The sequence below is a fragment of the Ornithodoros turicata genome, chromosome 2, assembly GCF_037126465.1.
Source record: "Ornithodoros turicata isolate Travis chromosome 2, ASM3712646v1, whole genome shotgun sequence".
In the NCBI taxonomy this organism is placed as follows: domain Eukaryota; kingdom Metazoa; phylum Arthropoda; class Arachnida; order Ixodida; family Argasidae; genus Ornithodoros; species Ornithodoros turicata.
Window position 1 is genome coordinate 101,865,657 of NC_088202.1, and position 22,745 is coordinate 101,888,401.

At 46.0% G+C, this 22,745-nt stretch overlaps 2 protein-coding genes and 1 long non-coding RNA gene across 3 annotated transcripts in view; 1 reads left to right on the forward strand and 2 right to left on the reverse strand.

Moving 5' to 3' along the window:
- LOC135385857 (doublesex- and mab-3-related transcription factor 1-like) overlaps positions 1-6,690 on the reverse strand; it is a 152,748-nt gene extending 146,058 nt beyond the window's left edge. Inside the window, exon 1 of the mRNA XM_064615427.1 lies at positions 5,878-6,690. Coding sequence (XP_064471497.1) covers positions 5,878-6,244 — 367 coding nt within the window. The 5' untranslated portion in view covers positions 6,245-6,690. The remainder of the gene's footprint in view (positions 1-5,877) is intronic.
- LOC135385859 (uncharacterized) overlaps positions 1-22,745 on the forward strand; it is a 132,220-nt gene that overhangs the window by 21,054 nt on the left and 88,421 nt on the right. The gene's annotated exons all lie outside the window — the stretch shown is intronic.
- Positions 20,712-22,745, reverse strand: part of LOC135385858 (doublesex- and mab-3-related transcription factor 1-like) — a 75,320-nt gene continuing 73,286 nt past the window's right edge. The window contains exon 3 of the mRNA XM_064615430.1: positions 20,712-20,851. The gene's annotated coding sequence lies outside the window, so the exon portion shown is untranslated. The remainder of the gene's footprint in view (positions 20,852-22,745) is intronic.

A 22,745-nucleotide genomic window follows, 5' to 3' on the forward strand; every position in this document is an offset into this window, starting at 1 on the left:
CATATGGCATGCAGTTGTCATTACATCCTTGAGTGTAAGCGTCCATGCAATAACGTGTAATAGGATGAAACGTTTGCGGAAGTACCGACACCATGTACCAAGTGGCAAGAGCACGACTAGGTTGCATAAAATAAAGCGGATTCCCGAAGGTTGTACGCGTCAGGTAGCTAATGAGCTCTTCTGACCGCCTGCCTCTCTCCGGTGCATCACGATTATCATACATAATCGTGATGTTCGATAATCTATTGCGTGAGAAGACTGTCTTATACAGTTGGGTACAACCATGGGTCAGACGCACGAAACGGATCCAATGTAGGTAAACATGTGTAAATCATGATGGAAATTTGTGTTCTGAGGCTAGAACACCGAAGAACGTGTAAATTGCGCATGGCCATGTCCCTGGTTAACCGTGGCTAACTTTTCCCTTCCTTTTTTTTTTTTTACTTTGAATTAAACATATCCCCCGCCCCCCTTGGCGATGTCGTGACTGCTATTGTTTGCATCCGAGGGACAAAATTCTCACCATTCATACAGGAGAACCATTTATGTGCGAAGGACGGCTCCCACAGCAGACGAGAGAAAGAGATGATGTTTCACACATCGTGTCATTCGTGAACACTATACAAATAGAATTGCCAAAACGAGGCATCCGACATAGATGTGCGAGCAGTGGCGTATCTAGGGTGTGGCAGGTGTGGACAGGTGCCATGGGCGCCAGCTGAACAGGGGCGCCATTATGCGGTCGGGTGTGAATGTGCCAGGTCTGGCACTCAACCTAGCACATTCATAAATGATCTAAAGCACCCGCCATTAGAGAGGTTGTAGTGTGAAACCTAGTGCGGACCACACGAAAACGCATCCCCAGGGACATCATGTTAACCATGTTGCCATGGGCGCAGGTAGTTCTAGATACGCCACTGTGTGCGAGTTATTCTGCTGATGGGTGCCTTGATATCAACGTTGAGAATGAAAGAGCAGCAGCAAGACAGGTGACCATTCATCTGAGCCTTTGGAATATTCTTTACATCTTAAGTTGTTGTATACCATATTCCGGTACCTCCATATAAAAAAAAGGTCGTAAAGTTGTCACAAACTAGCTGAAGCCAAACGAGGAGATCTGTTTGCTCATGCTCGATGGTTGAATTTGAGAATGAAAACAGACGATAATCGGAAAATAATCAGTTGTTGGTAACATTTCGTAACAGCTTAGATTTCAAATTTCGTGATGTGGATCCTGCCAACAACAACAACATAGATGAATGGATGATGATGATGTGGGATGTTTCCCTGCGTTGGGTGCAGGACCCTACCCCATTCCAAAGAGGTTCATATGAGAGGATGACGAGGGAAGGGAATCCCTACAGTTCGTGAAGGAGGCCGGTGGCCCTCAGAAAGGAAAGAAAAGCGCCAAGTGCCAAGTATGACATTCCAACCACGTAAAGGAGCATAACACCTTGGGACAGCAGGTAAAAGAGGGCTTGCTGAACTTTTCTGACGCAAGTTGAGTATGAACGGTGGTACAGTGTACTGTTTGAGGTTGGGATGTCAAGTCGAGGAGACATGCATGGAGACACTTGACGACTTGGATGACGCGAGCAAGCGAACGACAATTACGGGAAGGTTAACGTTAAATTCTCTACATGTGTATTGCAAGCACACCTACGCAGTTCGAAGTAATGTCCATCAATTATAACCGTGATGAACTGTTTCTTGTCACTTGGACCATCCGTCACGCTGGAAATTACATGTGCCGGACTCACTTGGCATGAAAGATTCACGTGTTCACTTGACATACAAAATATTACTATTGAGGAAGGCGCGAGGATAACACTATTTTAACCCAATGGTTAGTTCGTCAGAGACTTCCACGTCGTACAAAGCGACTGCTGAGTGCGCTGGGCTTCATCTTCCTGATAAGCGCGACAAGTGTGTGATGCGGGTCTTGCATGTGCAAACTGTATTCGATAGCAGAAATACAGAAATACGCTCTTTGACACGAATAGGAAAGATTGAAAATAGTAGAGATGGGACGAATCGGAATCTATGGAAGCTTCTGCGAATTCACGAATCATACGAATATCGAATCGTTCGAATCCTTTCCTTAAAAAAGCACACACACAAAAAAAGCACACCTCTACTGAAAAGTGCTTTGGAGCAGAATTTGATATCGCTGTTTAATGGAAAAATAAACTAAATAATAGTTCACTTTCAGGAGAAAATATACCCATATACTTCTTCGTAAGTGTAATAAGTGTAATTTATTTAACATGTTGTTCATCGGGTACAGGAAATACATAACCTCTCGAGTCTGTATTTCTTCCATAAAAGTAAGAAACAATCGAAAGCAAAACCGTGTCACTTTTAAACTTGTAATGTCAGAGTTTTATGCTGTGGTTTTGGTGCGCCCCGAGGTCCGCAGGCCAAGCAGGCTTTCGACGGACTCCGGAGGCATCAATTTAAAAAAAAAAATAGATAAATAAACGTGGTTGGTGGATTCGAAAGATTTCATTCGCTGTTTTGGGAACTGGGATTCGGATTCGCCAATCTCGAATCCCTGCCCTAGGATTCGCGAATTCCGTTGGCCCATCCCTAGCCATAGCTATGCCAAATTAAGGAGAGCGCCTGATAATATACGGCAGCAAAAGAACTAATCAATGCGAGTTGGCGAATTTGCGTCTAGAAGTCTCACAACGCTGTTTCCACTTATTAAACGATGTCACAAAGTTGTTTCGTGTGTACTGAACATGTATTCTATAGATTTTAGTCTATACAGATTTTCGTCCTTATGAAACTATTTTACCAGCATTTGTCCTTATCGCATATGCAGAGCGTCAAGAGATAAAATTACACCTCGTATATCGCCTGCAACATCTATGCCCCTTGGCAGAGTTCTGCGTGCTCTATTGCTTAAGATGTTAATCTCTGGCCAGCTGATTACCTCATAGCGAGGCTACGACAAGTAAGAAACACCGTCCACGGGTGTCACCCAGTGTGATTCCGCGAGGACCAACTAGAGCCACGACCGACAAAGTCCTTGTTGTCGTTCGTGGATATGTTTCACAGTTTACGCGGAATTGGCTGCGCTCACGAAAAATGTACGTGCGTCGTGCCATATAGTTGGTGATTCTCGGACAGCATTGCCCATAAGAGGAGTTGTAGTTCACAAATTGAACTCATCCTAGATGGTTTATCGTGTTTATCGATCAGTAGCTTTAGCTGCTCAAATTAAAGCAGGAGACGAGACGTCGTGCGAGGTATGGCGGTGGACAGACAAGTAAATATTGTAGGATGCGAGGAAACAACGGAAAAGTTTGTAACGAAAGGACTAGTAGAGCGTGTTGATTTAGGTGAAACAAAGTGTACGAATGCGACAGGAACACGGACGGATGACACAGACACAAAGTTTGTCCTCAGAAATCCAGTATACAGACGGTCTTTAATCCATTCGAACCTGTTCACGCACAATGAACATTCAAGTGGTTCAACCAACTAGAGCTTGCCATCTAATCGCAAGCACCATTTCAGGACACATAAAACACTTTTGGGACTCCCATAATGTACTGCCGTCCCACAGGGAAGCACGTACGGGAGACACTTTGGTCGTCATAAATAAGATCCACCCAGCGTTGAAAACCTACAAAGGAGCCCATCTGAAGAGGGGCGCATAACGAAGATCTCGCGTTCGCATGGGTCTTCAGTTGAATCCGCAGAACTGTTTATGGTACGAAGGTCACTGTCTAGGTTCCCCGATCGAAAACTTCAGACGAAACATAGTGTATATATATATATATACACAAGTAGACCACCTTCGTGGGGCCGTAGGGCAGTTAGCGGACAGTGCGGTAGAAAAATGGATACCTAATGGGGGGGGGGGGGGGGGGGGGCGACGGTACCCACTTATGGAGCGTACATAAGAACATTGGGTGATGAGTGCGACAGACTGAACAAAATCATCGCACCTCTGCTCTGTCCCTGTGGCGATTGTAATGCGACATAAAGCGGGTCATATTCTATTCTGAACTCGTATGAACCGACGACGGGCGCCTGTAAATGTTGATGAAACGTTAACGCCGCTGGGAGAGTACGTGCAGTTTTTGCACGTCATTCTAATACTAGCAACTTATTGACAGTTTGACACCGTTCCTCTCTGTATGGTGTCCCGAGATAAATCTGTACAATTTCACCTCGACAGTCTGTGGCATAACATCGTTGTTGGTAAACCATTTCAGTGACTTAGTTCGATTAAGGGTGCAGAGTCCCCATCCGGTGGAAAGGGGACGCACATCCTTCGACCTCTGTGAGATTCCACTTACATTCTTAGTGGCGTACATTCTTACTGTATAGTGGCGTCAGAAAGTGTTGCACTTTCGTGAAAAACATGCCTTTGTCTTGTTGGTTCCGATCATTTAACTTTCTCGGCTTAAGGGATACGTTTTCGGTTTGGACGTTGGAAACGTCTGTACAGCGCTGTGAAAATGACAAAACGGCCTGCTTCATACTTCGTTGAAGTTTGTCATAGAATAGATTCCTCAAGCGGGAATTACGAAATGCGAACGAGAGAGCTTGGGTTACAGTTGTCGTTTTATTTGTTGCTTCTAAAAGTATGAGACGCGTTACTTCAAACCGTGCAAGATACCAATAACTATACCAGTATGTAGAAAAGGAACCCATGTCCCATTTTAGTCCAACGCGTTGTACAGGCTTTGCCATTTGCTTTGTTCCTCATTCGATTCCCTTTTTGTAGTCGCAGTAAACTTTATCTGGACGTAAACGGTGTGTGCATATAAACTACAACATCAACAAATAAGTGATGACGATGTAGTGGGATGTTTCGCTGCTGAAGCGACACCCTATCCCATTGCCTGAGGGGATGAACATGGTGAATGATGATGGATGTTCAGAGTTCACACGCAGGAGCCTTACACGTTAACGAGTGTCAATATCTTTTGCACTGATTTCGTGCTTTCGAGGACTTCTTCGCTTCTGTGTTTTCGTTTGAGGGAATCATAATGCCAGTTAAGCAGCACTCGTCCTCCTGCATATTTTATCGTTGCATACTCAGGGAACAATAAAATATCTCACTATATCTTGCGACCTGTATCGCCATGCTCTAACCAGCGCCGCGGAATCCCAGATAGCGGCAACAATCGAAACACTTTGTCCGGTTAGCAACATCGAGTTGTGTGTGTCCCACAACGCAGGCCCAACTTCGGTTCACTCGTTATTTTCCTGTTGTTATAAACAGGAATTTGTTTCAAAATGAAACCAGGCAACAGGTAATCTTGCTCATTCAACTTCAACTGTGATCTTCAGCAACAAGCACGCGGTTGGTCAACAACACGTGAGCGTGAGCCGCGATGTGTAAAACGATCTTCCCTTCCTTCTGACAAGAGTATAGTAAACATTTCAACAGCATTGACAACGGTTGCACAGCCATAAGTATTTCCTATCAGATTTTACAGTATGCACTGACAGTGCACATTACAGCACATCACTGTAAGGAGGGAAAGTTCTAATTTTTTATTAGTACACAGAAGCTTGCATGGAATTTAGACGTAGAATGTATGAATGTCACGTAGAATACCCAGGCTATTTTGAACGAAACACGACACGCATTTCAAAATAAATTATGAATCTATGATGACATTTGTTGATGTTCCAGTAACCTTCGGGTGGCAAAATATCACAAGTGAATTTACACTGCAAAAACAAAACAAAGAACACGAAAACCATGTTCTGCACCCTTCCCGAGATGCCATAATGTCCTGCCTACCCCTCTCCTGCACGAGAAACAACCCGAAGCTGTGGCACAGCCACGTTGAGTTCAACAACGGTTGTCTCTCATGAGGCAACAACAAAGTACTGGCGTGAACTTACCACCAGCTGCTGCACGAAAGGCAGAGTTAGTCGACGTGAGAAGCAAACTGTGGAGGGGAGGTGACGTCTCAGCAGGTTCAACAGGTGGAAGCACAGGTTCCTCCAGTTCATCTTGGGTCACACGACCCATCGCTTCATCCTGAGCTTGCGCCCTTCGCAGGGCCACCTGACGAGCCATGACGCGTTGCTTATCCCTCGTTAATCTGCACCTTGCACATTTGCAATCTCGGAATTCACAAAACCTCTTGTGCCCCTTGACGGGCTCTTCCAGTCCGTGGTTCTTGCAGCGAGCACAGAAGGGAGTTCGTGGTGCTGGAGGGCCGCCTGGAGGTCGACGTCGACCGATTGGTGTGTACGAATTGTTCATCAGAGGCGTTCTTCGAACTGACACCGTTCGCAAACACTTTTAAAAAGAATCTTGAATTGCATGCAGAGGCAACAGCAGACACACACGGAGATCACACCGAGATTGACAACTTCCACGTGTGTAGAGCATGACCACGTTTGGAGGTCTCACAGAAGTTTTCACGCAGTGTGACCGTCGGTTGAGCGTCGGCCAGGTGTTGTCACGCGCTGAGTAGCCAAGGCAGCTGTCAGAGAAGGCACGTTGACTTGGCTGTGATTTGCAGCCCCTTTCGAAGATTGTCCGTCATATCCGAACGCGGGCAAGGTGGATGCGCAGGTTTGCAGTTGATAAAGCAGGGTTGCTGATTGAGGAGATTATAACGACGCCTTGCACGGTAACACTACGCTAGAGCACGCCTGATGATGGAACGTGTGCTGCAGAGCGACTTGGCGGAGCTGCTTTTTCTAACTGCGCGCGCACAGGAACATGTGACGCTTCGGCAGACGCGGGCGCGCCGTCATCTGGTGGTAATAGCGCGAGTCGAACGTAGACAGAAGAAGCTTCGTGCCGCTGCCACACTTGGCGGTGCGTGTCTCGTTCGAGAAGTATTATGTAACACTTTCATTTTGCAGCGTCTGCAACTTCCAAGTACCAACCCATCGTGTACTGAATGTACACGACTCTAACCAGTCCGGTGATTTAAATCTGGGGTCCCTAAAAAGTTGGGGAAGTAGTGCACAAAAGTACTGCACATCATTATCATTCAAGTAGAATTTCAAATAACAGCATTATAGTGAACAGTGTTTGTCTGGCGAAACCCTGCACCTACTGAAAGTTTTTCTCATGAGTAATTGAGATAATGGGCAAAATCCACTCACACGGCTGTGTTTGAACGCACGAGGAAAACTCGACGTCGTGGCTCAATTCCGCGCTAATGAAATATCTCCGGATTTGGCTTTTAATATTTTCTGTTGAGACCTCGAAATCCATTTGAACGAAAGCACTGTGCCCCGTAAAGAAATATGCCGCAGTTGTTGGTTCATCGAGGCTATCGTTCGAGACCAAAGCACTTTGCAACTCTGCTAATTTGCTTCAAAGCAGCCTACCTTAAAATAATGTAAATCATGTCCAATATTGAGTATGTAGAATAATTTCGCGAATAAATTATGCGGCACGTTGCTTTGTACTCTTGTCTGCGTTGTTCAAGCCGGGCGCATTGAAATTACCTTGCCGTGAGCTATACAGGGAGTGATACGCTTCATACAGGGCTTCTTCAGGGCTTCTTTACATGTTTCCCACTGACTTACACACACACGTGTGTGTGTGGTGTTGTTGAGTGAGCGGGATGCATAATGAGTAGGTCTTGCTAGAGTTCCTCTTGGCTACGTCATACAGGCTTATACAAGATACACAAAAGGAGTATTGAAGTTAAGTTTCTGAGTGCGAAGCAAAAGAGTAATTGAGTAGAGAACAATTTTCCCAACCTTGAAAAGTATTTGAGTAGAACACCAAGTACTCACAAACTTCCTTACTTTTAAGATACTATCAGGTTACAAGTTCTGAAATTCACTGCCAATCAAACACAAACAAGGCGAAGATAAACAAAACTGTGTTTTGATTTGATGAATGGGGAGTTCCATCGCCAGGGGCGACACTCTACCCCATTGCTGGTGGTGATGTGGGCACTGAAATGTGATGTGGTGATGTGTGGAAGTGGATATAGAAACGAATACTCGTTCTGATACTCCTGTTTTCCAGCAATATCGATCTCCTTGGTGCATGATCTTCTCTGCAGACATCTCGCCCGATAATGTCGCTGGCGCGGATACCCGATGCTGTGCTCAGAGGAAGAGCCACATAAAACGAAAGTAGCGAGCAGGCCACCTTAAATTGCATCCATTGTTTTAATCCACTGTTAATTTTAAATATTATTCTTTATTTATTTATTTAGCTTACCTTCGAGCGGCCTTAGGCCATACAAAGGGAGCGGGGCACTCATAACACACACACGGAACAAAAGAAGGAAAAGAAAAGAAAAAAATTACTAACACTGAAACTACATACGGTCAAAATGAATAAATAAAGCACACTTCTGTTGCGTAATAGATATTGATACCGCTACTTATTACCGCTTACATTATTTGTTGTCGCTCGCTATGAAACACGGATTCTCAGGCGTCGAGCATTCGCCAACATGCCCTCCAGGCCGAGACATTGCCACCGCATATCCACTAAACCTAAGGCGCCGCCCGCTTGTACGGGCTACGCAGCAGGAAGACGAGGATGCACCTGAAAATCAGAGATGAAATGTACGCACATCTGAATGACACGCAGCTGGGCAAAAACGGACGAAGGTAATCTCTTTCCCTACCTTCCTGTCTCCCGACAAAAAATAAATAAATAAATAAATAAATAATAAGAATAATAGTAATGAAATGGAGTACCTTAGGAGTATCTTAATTAAGTACAGGGTGGGTGCTATAAAAGGTCAGTCACATTTTCGCGCATGACGCAATATCTACTTGAGAGAAAAAGAAAAAAGGAAAACCACAAAAGAAAAAGAAGAAAGAAAGAAAGACGAAAAGAGACACCATAACAGCGTCACATGCAGTTCACGAGGCCTGAGACTCGGAAAAAACTGAGTAAAGCGGCTGTGACAGCCCACTGGTTGCGGTGCAGGACGGGGCCAAGAAGAGCGGCCAACGACAAGTTGTTACAGTTAATCTGGAGCAGACGGCAACGGAGGGTGTTCCTATGGTGAAGGTGCTGCTGACAATGCAGTAGCTGGTGTGGGATGTCGTCTTCCACGCCACGGACATTTCAGTTTGGTGAATTTAGCCGACCCATGTTGAAAAGAAGTGAGGGTGTACGGGAAACACTGAGTCGTAAGCGGTGGGGAAGGGATTCTTGTCTACGACTGCGGTGGCAAGCGACGACAGACTGCATCAGTGGGTCGATAGACCGTAGGAATGGGTTGTAAGTCCTAGTTTCGGCCCCGAACTGCCGAGCACATTTGGTACACCGACAGCCACCTATGTAGACTGCATGTGGAGGCTGTAAGCGGCAGAGGTGCCAGGGCCGAAGCGTCATCAGACCGAGCGCGTCTTGCTACCAGGGAAGGATAACGGACGTATTTTGGTTACCGTTTCCATTTTCGATACTGCTATATTTTCGTTTCCGTTATCCGTTTCTGATACCGGCCTTTCAATTTCGTTTCTGTTACGTGTCCGTTACTGTTTCCGGTAATGGAACGGTTGTTACAGAGCTGCGAGATGATAGCCTGTCCGGTTCAATCAGCGCCCTGTTTTGCCCAAGTGCTGTTTCGGTGTCACGCGTACACTATACACGAGTAATTTTACGTCGTTGGGATGCGCACAACTTGCAAGATAAAAAAAAAGTAGAAACATGTCTTCGGTCACTCGGACTCCAGCAACTCAAGACGGGCGTAACCTTCATCCAATGTCGCATTTATAAGTGGACACTATCAGTAGTAAATAATACTGCCATGGCCACGGTGAAATGAAAAAAAAAATACAAAATACAAAATAAGTAACTAAAAATCGTAGTGCATCCTCCTCGTGCTATGGTGGAGTATGGTGTTGATGTGATGAGTTATGAGGACTGGGACGAGGTAAGCGACGGAGGCACCCTCGAGATCCAGTATTGCGCGCTCTCGTGTGGTATTTAGAGCATTACAGGGAATGGAGTCATCAAAACGAAAACAAAAAAATGAAAAGTCACTCAAATGTCATCGCACAACAGGAATAGCAATTACCCGAATTCAATACCGGACGACAAATTCGTTTCCGTTTCTGTTTCCGGTAATGGAGGACCGTGGTATGCGTTTCCGTTTCCGTTACCATCTACAGTTTCGGTAATATACCGTTTCTGTTTCCGTTACCATTACCGTTACCCTTCCCTGCTTGCTACAGCGTCTGCTCGGGTATTTCCATACAGGCCTATGTGGCAGGGGACTCATTGAAACGTTATGTTGTAACCAGTGGCTAAGAGTTGACTGAATTTCTGAGGTGTCATGATGTGCAAATCGTTTATTTCTAGAATCTATTTGTGATCATCTGTGTTTTCCATGTCTCGGGGTTCAGTCAAATTTCATCACTCATTATGCTACGGCGAGATGACGACAATATATCTAATGATGTCTTGCTGCCGGTAAGAATGAGCCACGTTTCGTGCCCTGATCCGATAATATGCTCTAGTGCTGCCAGGATACCGAACAGTTCGGCTCCTGTCGAGGAATCTGCATAAGGGAGTTTAAAACCATGCCCCAGGTCTTCATCCGGGATCTAGAAAGCCGCGCTCGAACTGTCATGTGTTACTGAGCCATCATTGCATATATGGCGACTTGGGGTGCTGAGGTGAGATGCTCCATTGTGAGCTGGTGGGCTTCGACTGTGGGGACATCTTTCTTTCGTTGGAGACCAGGGATGGTAGAATAGATACGGGGTCTTTCAAGAGCCCACGTTGCCGGTACATAGGATGGCATAGACGCGGGAGATGGAATGCTCTTTCTTACTGGGTTTTGGCGGATAATGTACGGCAATAATGATACATCGAAAGATTGTGAAAACACTGACGAATGACTGAATTGATTTGGAAATTGCTTCTGATATATACCTCACACAAAACAAAAGTTAATTAATCTGTAAGAAAAATTACACACACACACCGTTATACGCGAAGATATCGGTCACTCCCTTATTTACCCCAAATAGCACTTTGCGTACATCCGCCAAACCACTGTCACTGTTTCTGTCAGCTTGGATTATGCGCAGATAATCGAAGGTAGCGCTCTGAATGTCGCACGATTGTTGTATACGAAGCCCCAAACAATCAATTAAATGACTATCCGGGTTGCGACATTGCACAGACGAAAATGTAGGTGTCTTCCAATCTTTCGCAACACCTGTGTTCCAGACGGCTGTAACACTTTTATCTTTGGGCTGTCTGTGGCAAGCAGGTATCGTTTCTTTTCCTATGTCTACTTCCCTGCAGACACTAAATGAAGATTCTCACTCACCTTCGCGAAAATAGGATTCTCGCTGTGATACCCATCAGCGGACGTGCAAAGAAACCATGTAAAGTGAATGGAAGGAAGAGCAAAATTGCGAAGACTTCCTGATCAATCGCCCTGCTGCAGTCACGGCTGAGTATGAGGTTTCCGTTCGCTGAGTGGAAGTATAGAATACGACTGATCTTTTATGTACGTCAACCATAAACACACGGTATGACACATTTGAATTGCACTCGAAAGACTGTGCCGTGCCAACAAAAGTTCGGAGTGAAAATCATCCTTTTTTTTTTTCGCTATATATTTCCACGTCCAATGGTAAGGTAGCGCTTCTTATAAATGTCAGAGTCTCATTTCCTTCTGCCAACAATAGCATAAATTAATTGTTGCCCTTGGTCAGGGACTAGACTTAGATTGTGTTGGCCATGCGTGACGTGCGCGTCGAGTCACGCCGTGTGAGAGTGATGGTATACGTCATCTACCCCAGGGATCCGCATTGAGATGAGGGTGGCTGGCAGCCAACTCTCCACTACCTCGGGTGTTGAACTCTTGAATCTTAACGGGAGTCATGACCACGTTCATGACGTCACCAGAACCGCACAGTGCCATTTTTGCCCGGCAAGAGGCAATGCTCTCTCGACTCTTGAGTTGCCCAATAAACGAACGCACCCCAGTGACAGACTCCGGAGCGCAACCCGCTTCAAGCGACCTTGCTGTGAGGCCTACGACGCAGAGTAGACTACATGTCCGCTTTCTATCAGTTCGCATCCTTCGTTACATCGTGACTTCTGACGTGGACTATATGAGAAATGGAAAGCTCGCGTTCATTATTCGAGAGGGGCGCTGTTACGCCGGAGCATCAGCAATGTGTCCAAAGTTCTACAAATATTAATTGGTAACAGTTAGACTCGTGACACGTTGCCCGCGGTAGAACCCCACGCACTTCTCAATTTCGCTTAGTGATGAGAAGCACTTGAAGTACCATGCACTCAAGTACTACTATCCATGTACTGGGCTGAGTGCTTCCTGCTCTAAAAAGAGAACGTCACCGCATAGCACGCTTTGCACCAAGCGCTTTCTTGACGTCTTCTTTTGAACCAATCTTCCGGCTGCCAAGATCATCCTTGAGACCGCCAAATATGTGACATTCCGCCGACGCGGGGCGAATATGGCGTAATATGGAAGACACTTATACCTAAGGTCACGGATGGTTCACGTGGTTGTACGTGACGAATGCGACCGGACGTCATGATGTTGGAGCTGGACACTCTGCGAATAGTTCGCAACATTTTGATCTGATGGCTGCCTTCAAGTATGCTGCCAGGAGACCACAATATGTTTCGCTGTTCGCTGTTTCTCCACTATACATCGAGTGTTCAACAGTACCCTGACGATCCCCTTAAAAAGGGGGTTTCGATTGCTTCGACCGCTCAGCCATGCGCGGACTACCAGGTCCTGGCAAGTCCACCACATCTGCATTGCCTCCTCTGAACGTACGCGTACATTCATGTATTTACTGCGTTGATATAGACAGACAACATACACAACATAGACGGCATAGACAGACGTGCGCCTGCATTGTATGCAGCCACTTCCACAGTCTGTCCTCATAGGACGGTGGATGTCTATGGGTTTCACGCCTTTGGTCATTATGAGGAAACGGATGGGTGACCGTTGCTCCTCCTTGGTGCAAACCTGGAGCGGGGCAGCCATTTTTAATCAGCTGTCGCGTCCTTGCACATGCCACGCGGAGGTAGTAAAACATGACATACAGGGTAGAAGACCTGGCATAACATTATGTATGAGATAGAGTTCGGAATTTTCACGAAAGTGTACAGGTTGTTTTTTAACCACCCTCATATATTGTTGTAGACGGGTAGAAGTCCAGCGAACATGAGAAATTGATGTTCTGAGGCTGGAACACATAGAAAGGACAAATACATACAAAGCCTCTTCTAGCCTCGCAGTACGAAACTCGCAGTACGAAACTCGCAACTCGCAGTACGAAAGAAGACTGCGTGAGAATCTCTTTCATGGCCTCTCCAACGGGGGTCTTCACTTGGTGCACCTTTTTGTCCGTCAGCTTGTGCGGCGAGTCCGTTTTCTCCGTGATGAGACTCATCCGTTCCTGAGACGCTGTATTTCTACTTTTTTAAAGGATGAGCTACCTGGGATAGTTGTATCCACAGTGTACGACACACCATTCTACATATGGGGATTCTACAAGGAAGTTGCTGACACTATACCCTTCCTCGCCAGGCGGTTTTCGTATGAGTTCATCTTCCAGGCCTCGCGTCGGTCCCTGTATTGGGCTGTTGTTCACTCTCTTTCTCCCCCTCCTTTCTACCGGCAGCTTTTCGGCTCGGGTCCCGAGGAGGATGTGCTCGTGCTAGTGAGGAAGATGCCTGTAGAAGCTAAGGTGAAATACTTTTTCTTCCACCTGCAGACAGGCACTCTACCTGTGCACGCTTGGCTGCGATAACGAGGTTTCTTCGTGGCTTTCAATAACTACAACTGTAGGCTCTGCCCAGAGGAGGAGACCATCGAATATGCTTTCCTGTCATGCAGGGATGCTTTCTTCTTCTGGGACGTGTTCCAGCGTGCCTTCAATGAGAACATCTACCTGAGTGCGCGGGCTATTCGGTACCTCACGATCCGTCCAGGCGGCGAGCTCCCGTGGCACGTACTTATTTTTTTTAGGTTTGTACTCATTGTGGATATCGCGTCGTATTAGAGACCGCAACGATCCTCCAGTCGGCGCCTGGCCTTTCTTCAGGAGGTACGTGACGTCACTGTGTAGGTTTCTCCTCTCCCGAAGAGGTAGTGCGGAGGACCCTATCTGGCTCAAAGTACTTAGCTTGTTCTGTCAAGCCCCACGGAGTATTAATGGACTGTTCCTGGTCCTCAAATCACACCCACACCTTTGTACATACTTCATCTCAAGCACGTATTCTTGTGTCATCACTCTCAATCACATACCGCATTTTGCATTGCAAATGCCATCTACGTCTTGAACTGAAACAGTGTGAAATAAAACTTTCTTAAAAAAAAAAGTATGTTAGCTTAGCTCAATTGGTAGATCCCTGGACCGGTAATCCAGAAGATATGGGTTCGAGTCCTAACTGGGTAACCTTTTCAGTGACTTCCATCTTTCATCATTCATCCAGCGAACCGGTTGGGAAATATGAAGGGAGTTGCCTCAGGACGAGAGTCGCCGATATTTCGAACGAAGACTGTTCTTCTTCTGGGCCAGAAAAAGAACAGTGTCTGTTCGAAATATCGGTGGCTCTCGTCCTGAGGCAATTCCCTTCATACTCATATATCTTTGTTAGGCTTGAAATGCTGACAACTCATAAGAACTAGTACTTTCATACTGTCCAACAGTAAGATGCTAGAAGAATGAAAATACACTACATGCTGTATGCACTGCAATAGGCACGCATTATTATTATTTTTTTTTTGCGTGTACAGCGTGTATTTTTTTTACTAAGGTAGAAAAACGGGGTAGTTGGTAAACCATACTTAAGAATAATGCAGGAATACGGAGACAGGGACAAAGCACCGCACAGGACAACAACGTGGTCCTGTTGTCCAGTGCTGTGTTGTCATTTGCACAGCAAAACTTGGCAACGTATAGCTCAGTGTGCGTGCGCGTTTCAGGATCTTAAAGAAACAGAGGCGCTTTAAATAATGACTGCCTCCAATTCTGCTATCTCACATTTCCCTGCAGGCATCTAATTAAGAAGTTAAATAAAATATATTTGGTAATTAGCCACCTCACTGCATAAGCAACCTTATTCCTAATAGCCGCAAAGACGAGGAAGCTAATGTCAAAATTTAAGTGTCCTTATATGGAATTCTTCTTCTTCTTCTTTTTCTTTAAAATTTTTTTGCAGCAAAGGGGAAAAAAAAACACCGTGCATATATCCAATTACCTGAACTTGTTTCTTATCTCTTTATCAAAACGATTCCTGGCAATAGCAAGATAGCTGATCTGTCGAGTGGTCCGCTACAAGCGCTTTGCGGCCCAGATAAACCTCTGTCGGCGAAGGTCATGCGCTCCTGAGGCGCGCTGGTTAGGTTTCAGCTCATTTGTATAGATAATAGAACTCTGTTTGTAAAGAAATGACGTCATAATGTTCGACGGCGCCACCAATTTGGTAGAGTTGAAGTACGCTCGAAGCAGGGGCGAACAAGGTCGCGCCCGAAAGCCACGGTCATGAGGGGATTACGATGGTCCCTGAAAGGGACGCGAGCTTCGATCTTTCTTTTCTTTCAATAGGAGGCAGCGAACAAGTGCCCATTCGTGGAACCCAGCCCTCCTCTTCCGATCTGTTTCGGTTTCAGTCTGTCTACCAAGGTCGTGATGACGTTTCTCAGGTAGAGGTCTATTCGACAGTTTATATTTCAAGGCACGCGATAGAATGGCTTGAAAAAGGGGATTGTCTGCCATTCTGCTATTTTTTTTAACTTTTCGGTAATTACTTTGTAGCTTTATACTGTCTTCGAAAGGACGTCTGATTGGCCGTAGAACCTACCTGCGAAAACGGTATATCTGTGTAGCTTTCATAGCTTATTTTTATATAAAGAATATGTAACGAACAAAAATGGAGACCCTGTGATGTGCGTGCGTGTTCCCGTTTTGCCGTTTTCCTGTGTGTTTGTTCCCGTTTTGCAGTTTCTTTTTGTTTTTACAAGCTAGCATGGGTAATTTTGTTGCCCACAACAAAGCCGCGGGAAACGGAAAGTTCAGCACTAAACACCATGTTCTCTTCTACTTTTTGACGTAGAATTTACGTCCATCTGATCGTTCACATTGCTGACACTTAAAAAATTTAACACTTTTGGCGCCACGGTTCAATTAAATTAACTAATTGAATTAAACTAAACGTCACCAAAGTAGCAAATCCTCCATCCAAAACTTCAGAGGCGCCTTCCACAAAGCGTACGTTATGTTTTTGCAAGCGTACGGTATGTCAGGAGGCATTGTGAAATGCTCAGAAGTACAGAGCCCTTTTGGCTTGTGTCTCTTTTTTGTTGGAAAGGATGCTTTCTCCCGTTATATTATACCGAAAGAGTGTAGATAGGAGCAATATGTAGGAGGTTGCACACTAGGCAGACTGAGAAGTCAGGAAATAATAGTAGTCGCACTAGCGGGACAGACTACGTGTTTACTAAAACCTCCCTAAGATTAGGAAATATCTTGCGAGGAGCAGTACTACCAGCAATACTGCCCCACGACCGTTCGGCCGTATTCCAAGACAGTCCACCAAGACAGGCCGCGTCAACAAAGGTGCTCTCAACGAGCAGGCTCCCTTTTGCACCCCTCCACCGAGTACGAGGATTTGAAGGGAGACCAGAGCGTACCTCTGACAATAACTTTTGTTGGGATCAAACTGGAAGATCAACCACAGGGGCTGCCTCCCCATAACGCCTCAAACGAACTTAGTCTGACACAACCTGAACACCAACCCTCGGCCAGAACTTACAACTGATCAGAGATTAATGTTCGTGTGAGTTGTCTCCGTGCAACAGTCCATAACTTCGGGGAGCTGCCAGTGGGATAACGCCACCAGGACAAATACGGTTCAGTAGGGAATAACAATCAAAACAATTATTTCCTCACTGTTTGTCATCCGCGAGACGACGAAATATGGAGCGATACAAACCAGATTTGCAGTGTATTTTCCCTGGAGCTTTGAACGTTACTGACATGTGCAGTATTGTACTTTGTACTGTACTTTTAGCACAGAGGCGGTGGTTATATAAATGGCTGTGGTGATGGTGATAGGGCTCGCCGTTTTCGGCCCCATGGATGTGGGCAATGTCACGACTGACGCCCTGGGAAATGTGCGTCCTGGGCCGACTTCTTAGGGAACTGTGCCGACATATGTCTGAAAGCGTCTGAAGAAAAACCAGGTAAACCCCCAGACAGCACAGCCGCCACCGGGATTCGAACCCGGGTACCTCCCAATCTCAACGTGACATGGCCAGCACACTAGCTACTGAGCCACGCGAGCTGGTGCGCCTTAATACACCAGTTCGGCTCGTGATTCGCCACGAACTCTTTGCGCGAGCCAACCAAAGTTGCTTTGGAGCGCGCCAACTTTAAATATACCGTGAAGTACAGACAGTACTGCGGGCACTGGGGTCATCGAGTAGAATTCGAAAGCATTCAACATTTCATTATTTTTTGAGCATTGACGTTTTTATGCCTCTGGGGTGGACGGTGGGAGGATATTCTGTGGGATTTCTCCAGACGTGTCCGTCCGTAGCACTGCCTCTTCACCCCGGCACTCTCTATGTCCCTTCTACTCTCCGCGACTACGTGACAGTCGCACCCCCGCAGCCTTACCACGCTTACCACTGTGCGTCAGTCGCTCTGTCCCATCGACCATGGCGGGTTCCTATAGCAGTCCTTACGGTGGTGGTGGCGGTAACGCGTAGTGTGAGGCAAATGCGTGAATGCTTAAGGGCATTAGCGCTGTTCTCGCAAAAGTTGGTGTTGTCCGGTAGGGTAGACGACGTGTGCGGCAAGTTCTTGAAATCAGAAGGTGTGCCGCAAATCAAGTGGAAAAATATGGCTGCAAGCGCGACAGCGAGAGTGTCACAGGTCTTACTGGCGTTCATAATATAGACGTTGCTACCTTTCGTGGTGGTTTAAGGCTGTCGTACACTGTTTCCCGTGCAAAAGGAACGTACGTCACATTTATCTTCCATTTTATTTCACACGTGGGCACAATCAGCTGTACAGCTTAGAAAAAGAAAACGTTACGAAGAAATTGAATCTGCATAGCGCACAATTGAAGGGCACCCTGTGTTGTGCATCACGAATGAAAAATGAAAAATACCAACTCCACAAACCTTGATGACAATGACTGCTGCACTTTCGCAAGGAGAGCAAGTATATCACAAACCACAACTGATACCAAGATGTGACTCTTAGTATGTCTGTCACTTTTTACATGTGAAAATGACAAGCAAAAATGTGTTGTCCGTCGCGAATGATGAGCTATGACGAACGAGCTATTCATTTGCGGTGTGCGCTGACTTGACTGCACTGAATCATCAAAGGACTTTTGTTGCTCATCATGGACACGTATCGTTTATGTGTCAGCATTTTTTTTATAACCGATATTGTTATGTGTAGCTTACGGATGGTGCACGTTTCTCACGCAGTGGTGTGGCACCACGTAGTCTGTAGGATGGTTATCGTACTCGCCTTGCGGAGCATAGGGCGGCTGAACGCTTCGTGACATAATTTGTTCTCCATACTGCGGGACTGGGGACAGTAGTGGATTGGTTCATTCACCTCTCCCGTGCGTATGTTTAGCCTGCTAAGAAGCAGCCTGTATGGCGTAGCATGCTCTCATGGGACATCGCAAACTTCGTGCTATTCCTTACAGTACGTACGTCAGTTCTTCTTCTGCATAATTTCACTGGTCAGTCATTGAAGCCTTCGAACTTTTCTCTAGAGGGTCTCACTCTACATTTGTACTTTCCACTCCTTGGCCCGCCATTGCGACAACGTACATAGTATGCCAACATGCTTACATGCGGATGTCTGTGGGAATCATCACTGAAAATTGATGAGCGACACAGCCAGACACAGCCAACTGAGGCCATAGAACAGTCGCCAAAATGGACATTGTTTAATTATAAGCGAAGTTATGAAGTTCTCGCCTGCTATGGAAAGTACTTCCTGGATGCACTGGTACATGGCACCTGTCTTCACTAAGCAACACTGGTAATGTTGCTTATTGCCGGCGGCATAGTTCACCTTCTTCCTGCACGAGCTGTCCTTAAGTAAACCTACAGACGAAAACCTTGGGGTCAGGTCTCCTTATCCTGGATATGTACTGTTCTTATCGCCTCCGTTACAAAAAGAACTTTGGAAAGAACTGATCAGTGAGAATATACCAAGAGGTCTGTAGCTTTACCTACAGTGTCAAAACCAGAGACCGATGTATTTTATGTATTTTCATAAGACTCCCCTGATGAAGTGTATGACGTCATGAAAAAGAATATCTTATCGTGCTGTAGACGTTGTTATGCCGCATTGAAGTGCACCCTGTGGTTATACTATCGAAGGCATACGTGTGTAACAAAATTTCTCCTTGGCCTAGAAGCTAGGTTCTAACCAAAATGTCCCAAATACATTGCAATTATGCCTCCGGCTGTGATCATGTACAAATGAAGAAAAAAGACAACGGTAACAACACCTACAATGTGGCTTGCACTAATGTTCGCTTATTCATGTCTGTGATTCACACACGAACACGTCTCGGTCTGGGGTTGTGGCACTGGGAGGAGCACGACCAACGTTCACGAAGAGCTCTACAATGTACAGCTTTGCTTCACTCATTGGACTTTACGCTGAACATAGTGGGAGAGGGGAACGCTGGGTAGACGAAGGGTCTGCCTGCCTAAACTGGCCGCTGAACGAGGCAGACGTATGTCTCATGCGGTTGCAGATCAAGGGTTCAGGAGACGATAACAAAGTGACTTTGCCGTGGCCTATTGAAGAACAACATTATATTGGCTTCCATGCCACACGTTTAGGTAGTGAAATTGCACATAGAAAATTTTAGAAAACTCGCTTGTGTGTTGATCAACCCTGGACTGTCCGTCTGAGTGGCACAAAAGTAGCAACTAACAGTAATCAGCATGTGGCCAGCATCGTAGTGGGGTCGCTTCCTATGCGATGTGGCTAGCGATACCGGTGAACGGATGGCGTCTCTAAATAACTGAACGATTTTATCAATCTTGATCAAAGGGAGGAAGAGGGGGAGTTGGTGATAGTTCATGTCGCTACAATGCAGCACTCAGACGGGACGAAGGGCGGTTAAAACAAGGAGACAAACGTATCTGCAAACTCTCAACTGACAGGAATTTATTTGCGCAGGCATATTTAAACAATCATAAGAAAGATAGGTGGCGCACTAGCTACACAAAATTTCATTCCCTTAGTGTGGTCCACGTGGGCCCGGACTGCGAATGCATACCATGCTTCGAAGAAACATCTGTTCTGTGCAAGAACACTGATAAGGCTGTACGCGAGATAATTGAAACCTTTTGTATTCACAGAAAAGGGATGCATTGTATCAGTGCCCGGTCCCTTGCCCTGACTGACATAGAAAAAGAGTTTCTAAACGTGGAGTGTGGGGTTGACCTTGCGGGCCCACGTGGACCACACTAAAGGAATGAAATTTTGTGTAGCTAGTGCGCCACCTATCTTTCTTATGATTGCTTAAATATGCCTGCGCAAATAAATTCCTGTCAGTTGAGAGATTGCAGATACGTTTGTCTCCTTGTTTTAACCGCCCTTCGTCCCGTCAGAGTGCTGCATTGTAGCAACATGATTTATCAATCTTGGCGGCACTACTAGGAGACAGTTTGCATAAAAAGTAACCCTGTTTGTAAAAGGTATCCTACGAAATGGCAGAAACGCGCGTTGACTCAAAGTTGCTTTTATAACGGACGTAGACACCGGCAGAGCTCCACGTCTGTCACGCTCCGTCGTCACCGATATCGCTGCGGATCTGTAACATCTTGCACCACATGCGTTTTCCCGAAGTGTGGCCCTAGAAGTGAAGACCCTAGAAGAAAAAGAAAAAAAAACTTTAATATACAGTGGAAAGTTTGTCAATGCTCTGAAGCGGTAACCACGGTGAATTTCGTTATGCAAATGATCCGAAACCAAACTAGCGCACCTTGGGAGCGTATCGCCTTCACAGACGGAGGCTCATCTGGGCCGGAAAGCGGTCTGGTCGGTCTGGTTTCGGTTCCGACTCATTTGCATGTCAAAATTCAGCGGCCTATATTTCAGCGCACGTGCTCGTTTCAGGATTTTTTAAAACGTGGAATGCCTTTTAACAAGGATTGCCTCCCATTCTGCTATCTCGCTTTTGCTCGAGATCCCCTAGGTAGAGACTGAATTAACGAATTTTAGGTAATTCATCTTAGTGCGAACTTGCGGTTACGTAATTTTTCACTTATATACTTTCTTCGAGAGGATGTCCGCTTCGCAGTATTTCTCGAATGCAAAAACCACATCTATGCTGCTCTCATAGCTTTTCTATAAGATATCTCTAAATAATGTTCTAAAAATAAATAAAAGAATAAAGCGCCTTGTACAAAGCTATAAATGGTGTTTCACGAAGGTCCTCAGGCTGAATAATTCGTACATAAGTGGCGCTATCGAAAAGCTATATTTGCAGTGAGCATCCCTGCAAGGACACCACCAAGGAACTGCGCAGTGAGTGGCTCATTTGCATACGCTTATTAATTTAAATAAAACTCCATAACTTTTAAATTTACTTCGAACGCTTTCAGAACCTTCAGTGAAAAATGTTCCAGCAAAAACCGGTCTTGACACTAACTGACTTTTCCAGTAATTAATTGGTTTCGATTTCCATTTTAGTTCCGAGGAGACGCGTACCAATGCGCCATTTGTCTAAGCTATCCGGCTGCCAACTACGTGTTCATCTGCCTGGTTCACACGCGGGGGTGGTGGAAGGTAAAAACACGTCACGATCTCCGATTCCTTTGCTCGGCTCTGGCTCCTCCACAGTGCTGAGCGCCCCCCCCCCCCCCCCCGGATGCGCTCCACTGTCTTTGTAGGACACTTTTACACTGGCTCAAGTCGAAGTTGCCCCACTGGTAGAGGCTAAGTGCTCGCTGTGCGCGCCGGCAGTCGAATCTGCCTCCACCGCTAATCTTCTTCGGCGCTCCCGTAGCCCTCTCGATCGCACGATGCTGAACTTTTTTTTTAGGATTCCTCTCGAGTCGCGGGATGCCGGATTCTTCGGAATCCCGTTTCTTTCGATGCTGATCATATATTAGTTTCATATATGCCAACGTTCTGGAAAAATTCTGATATTTCAACTTTGCAAGTTTATAAAATTGTGGTTATTGTTGTCGAAGCCGATATCGCTTAAAGGGGTTGGAACACTTTGATACATGCGGGTCATTACATCATGGACGCCAAAATAGAGAGGAAGAAAGAATACTTCTTCTACGTGTCGTACTTAGCGAGATACAAGCCCTCGCGCACACTTCCGAGCAAAGCGCAGACATCACAGACTTCAGAGTCTCACAGTTAGCACCTATTGGTAGCCGTAAGCACGTGACTCCTTGTGCGCTGCCTCACTGGCGGCGGTGAGGTCTGTGATGTCAGAGCCGCATGAGCTTCGGTATCCGCGGTGTCAATTTTCTCCGCTTCTGTTGCCCTCTTCGCTGTGAAACTTTCAATGCAGGTTCACATCGGTGCAAAAAAAAGTTTTTTATGTTTATCTGGGATAACCTGGGATGACCTGTCGCAACCTCCTTAAAGTTCACGTAGAACCTCTCAAGCGCTTTCCAACAACACCTCGATTGGCGTCCTAGCTTCACGCATTCGCAAGACAGACTGCCCGCGAGGTATCCGTACCCCTATATTTCCGGCTTTCTCGCAGGCGCCCGTCACACCCACAGATTGCCTCAGCCGCTGCA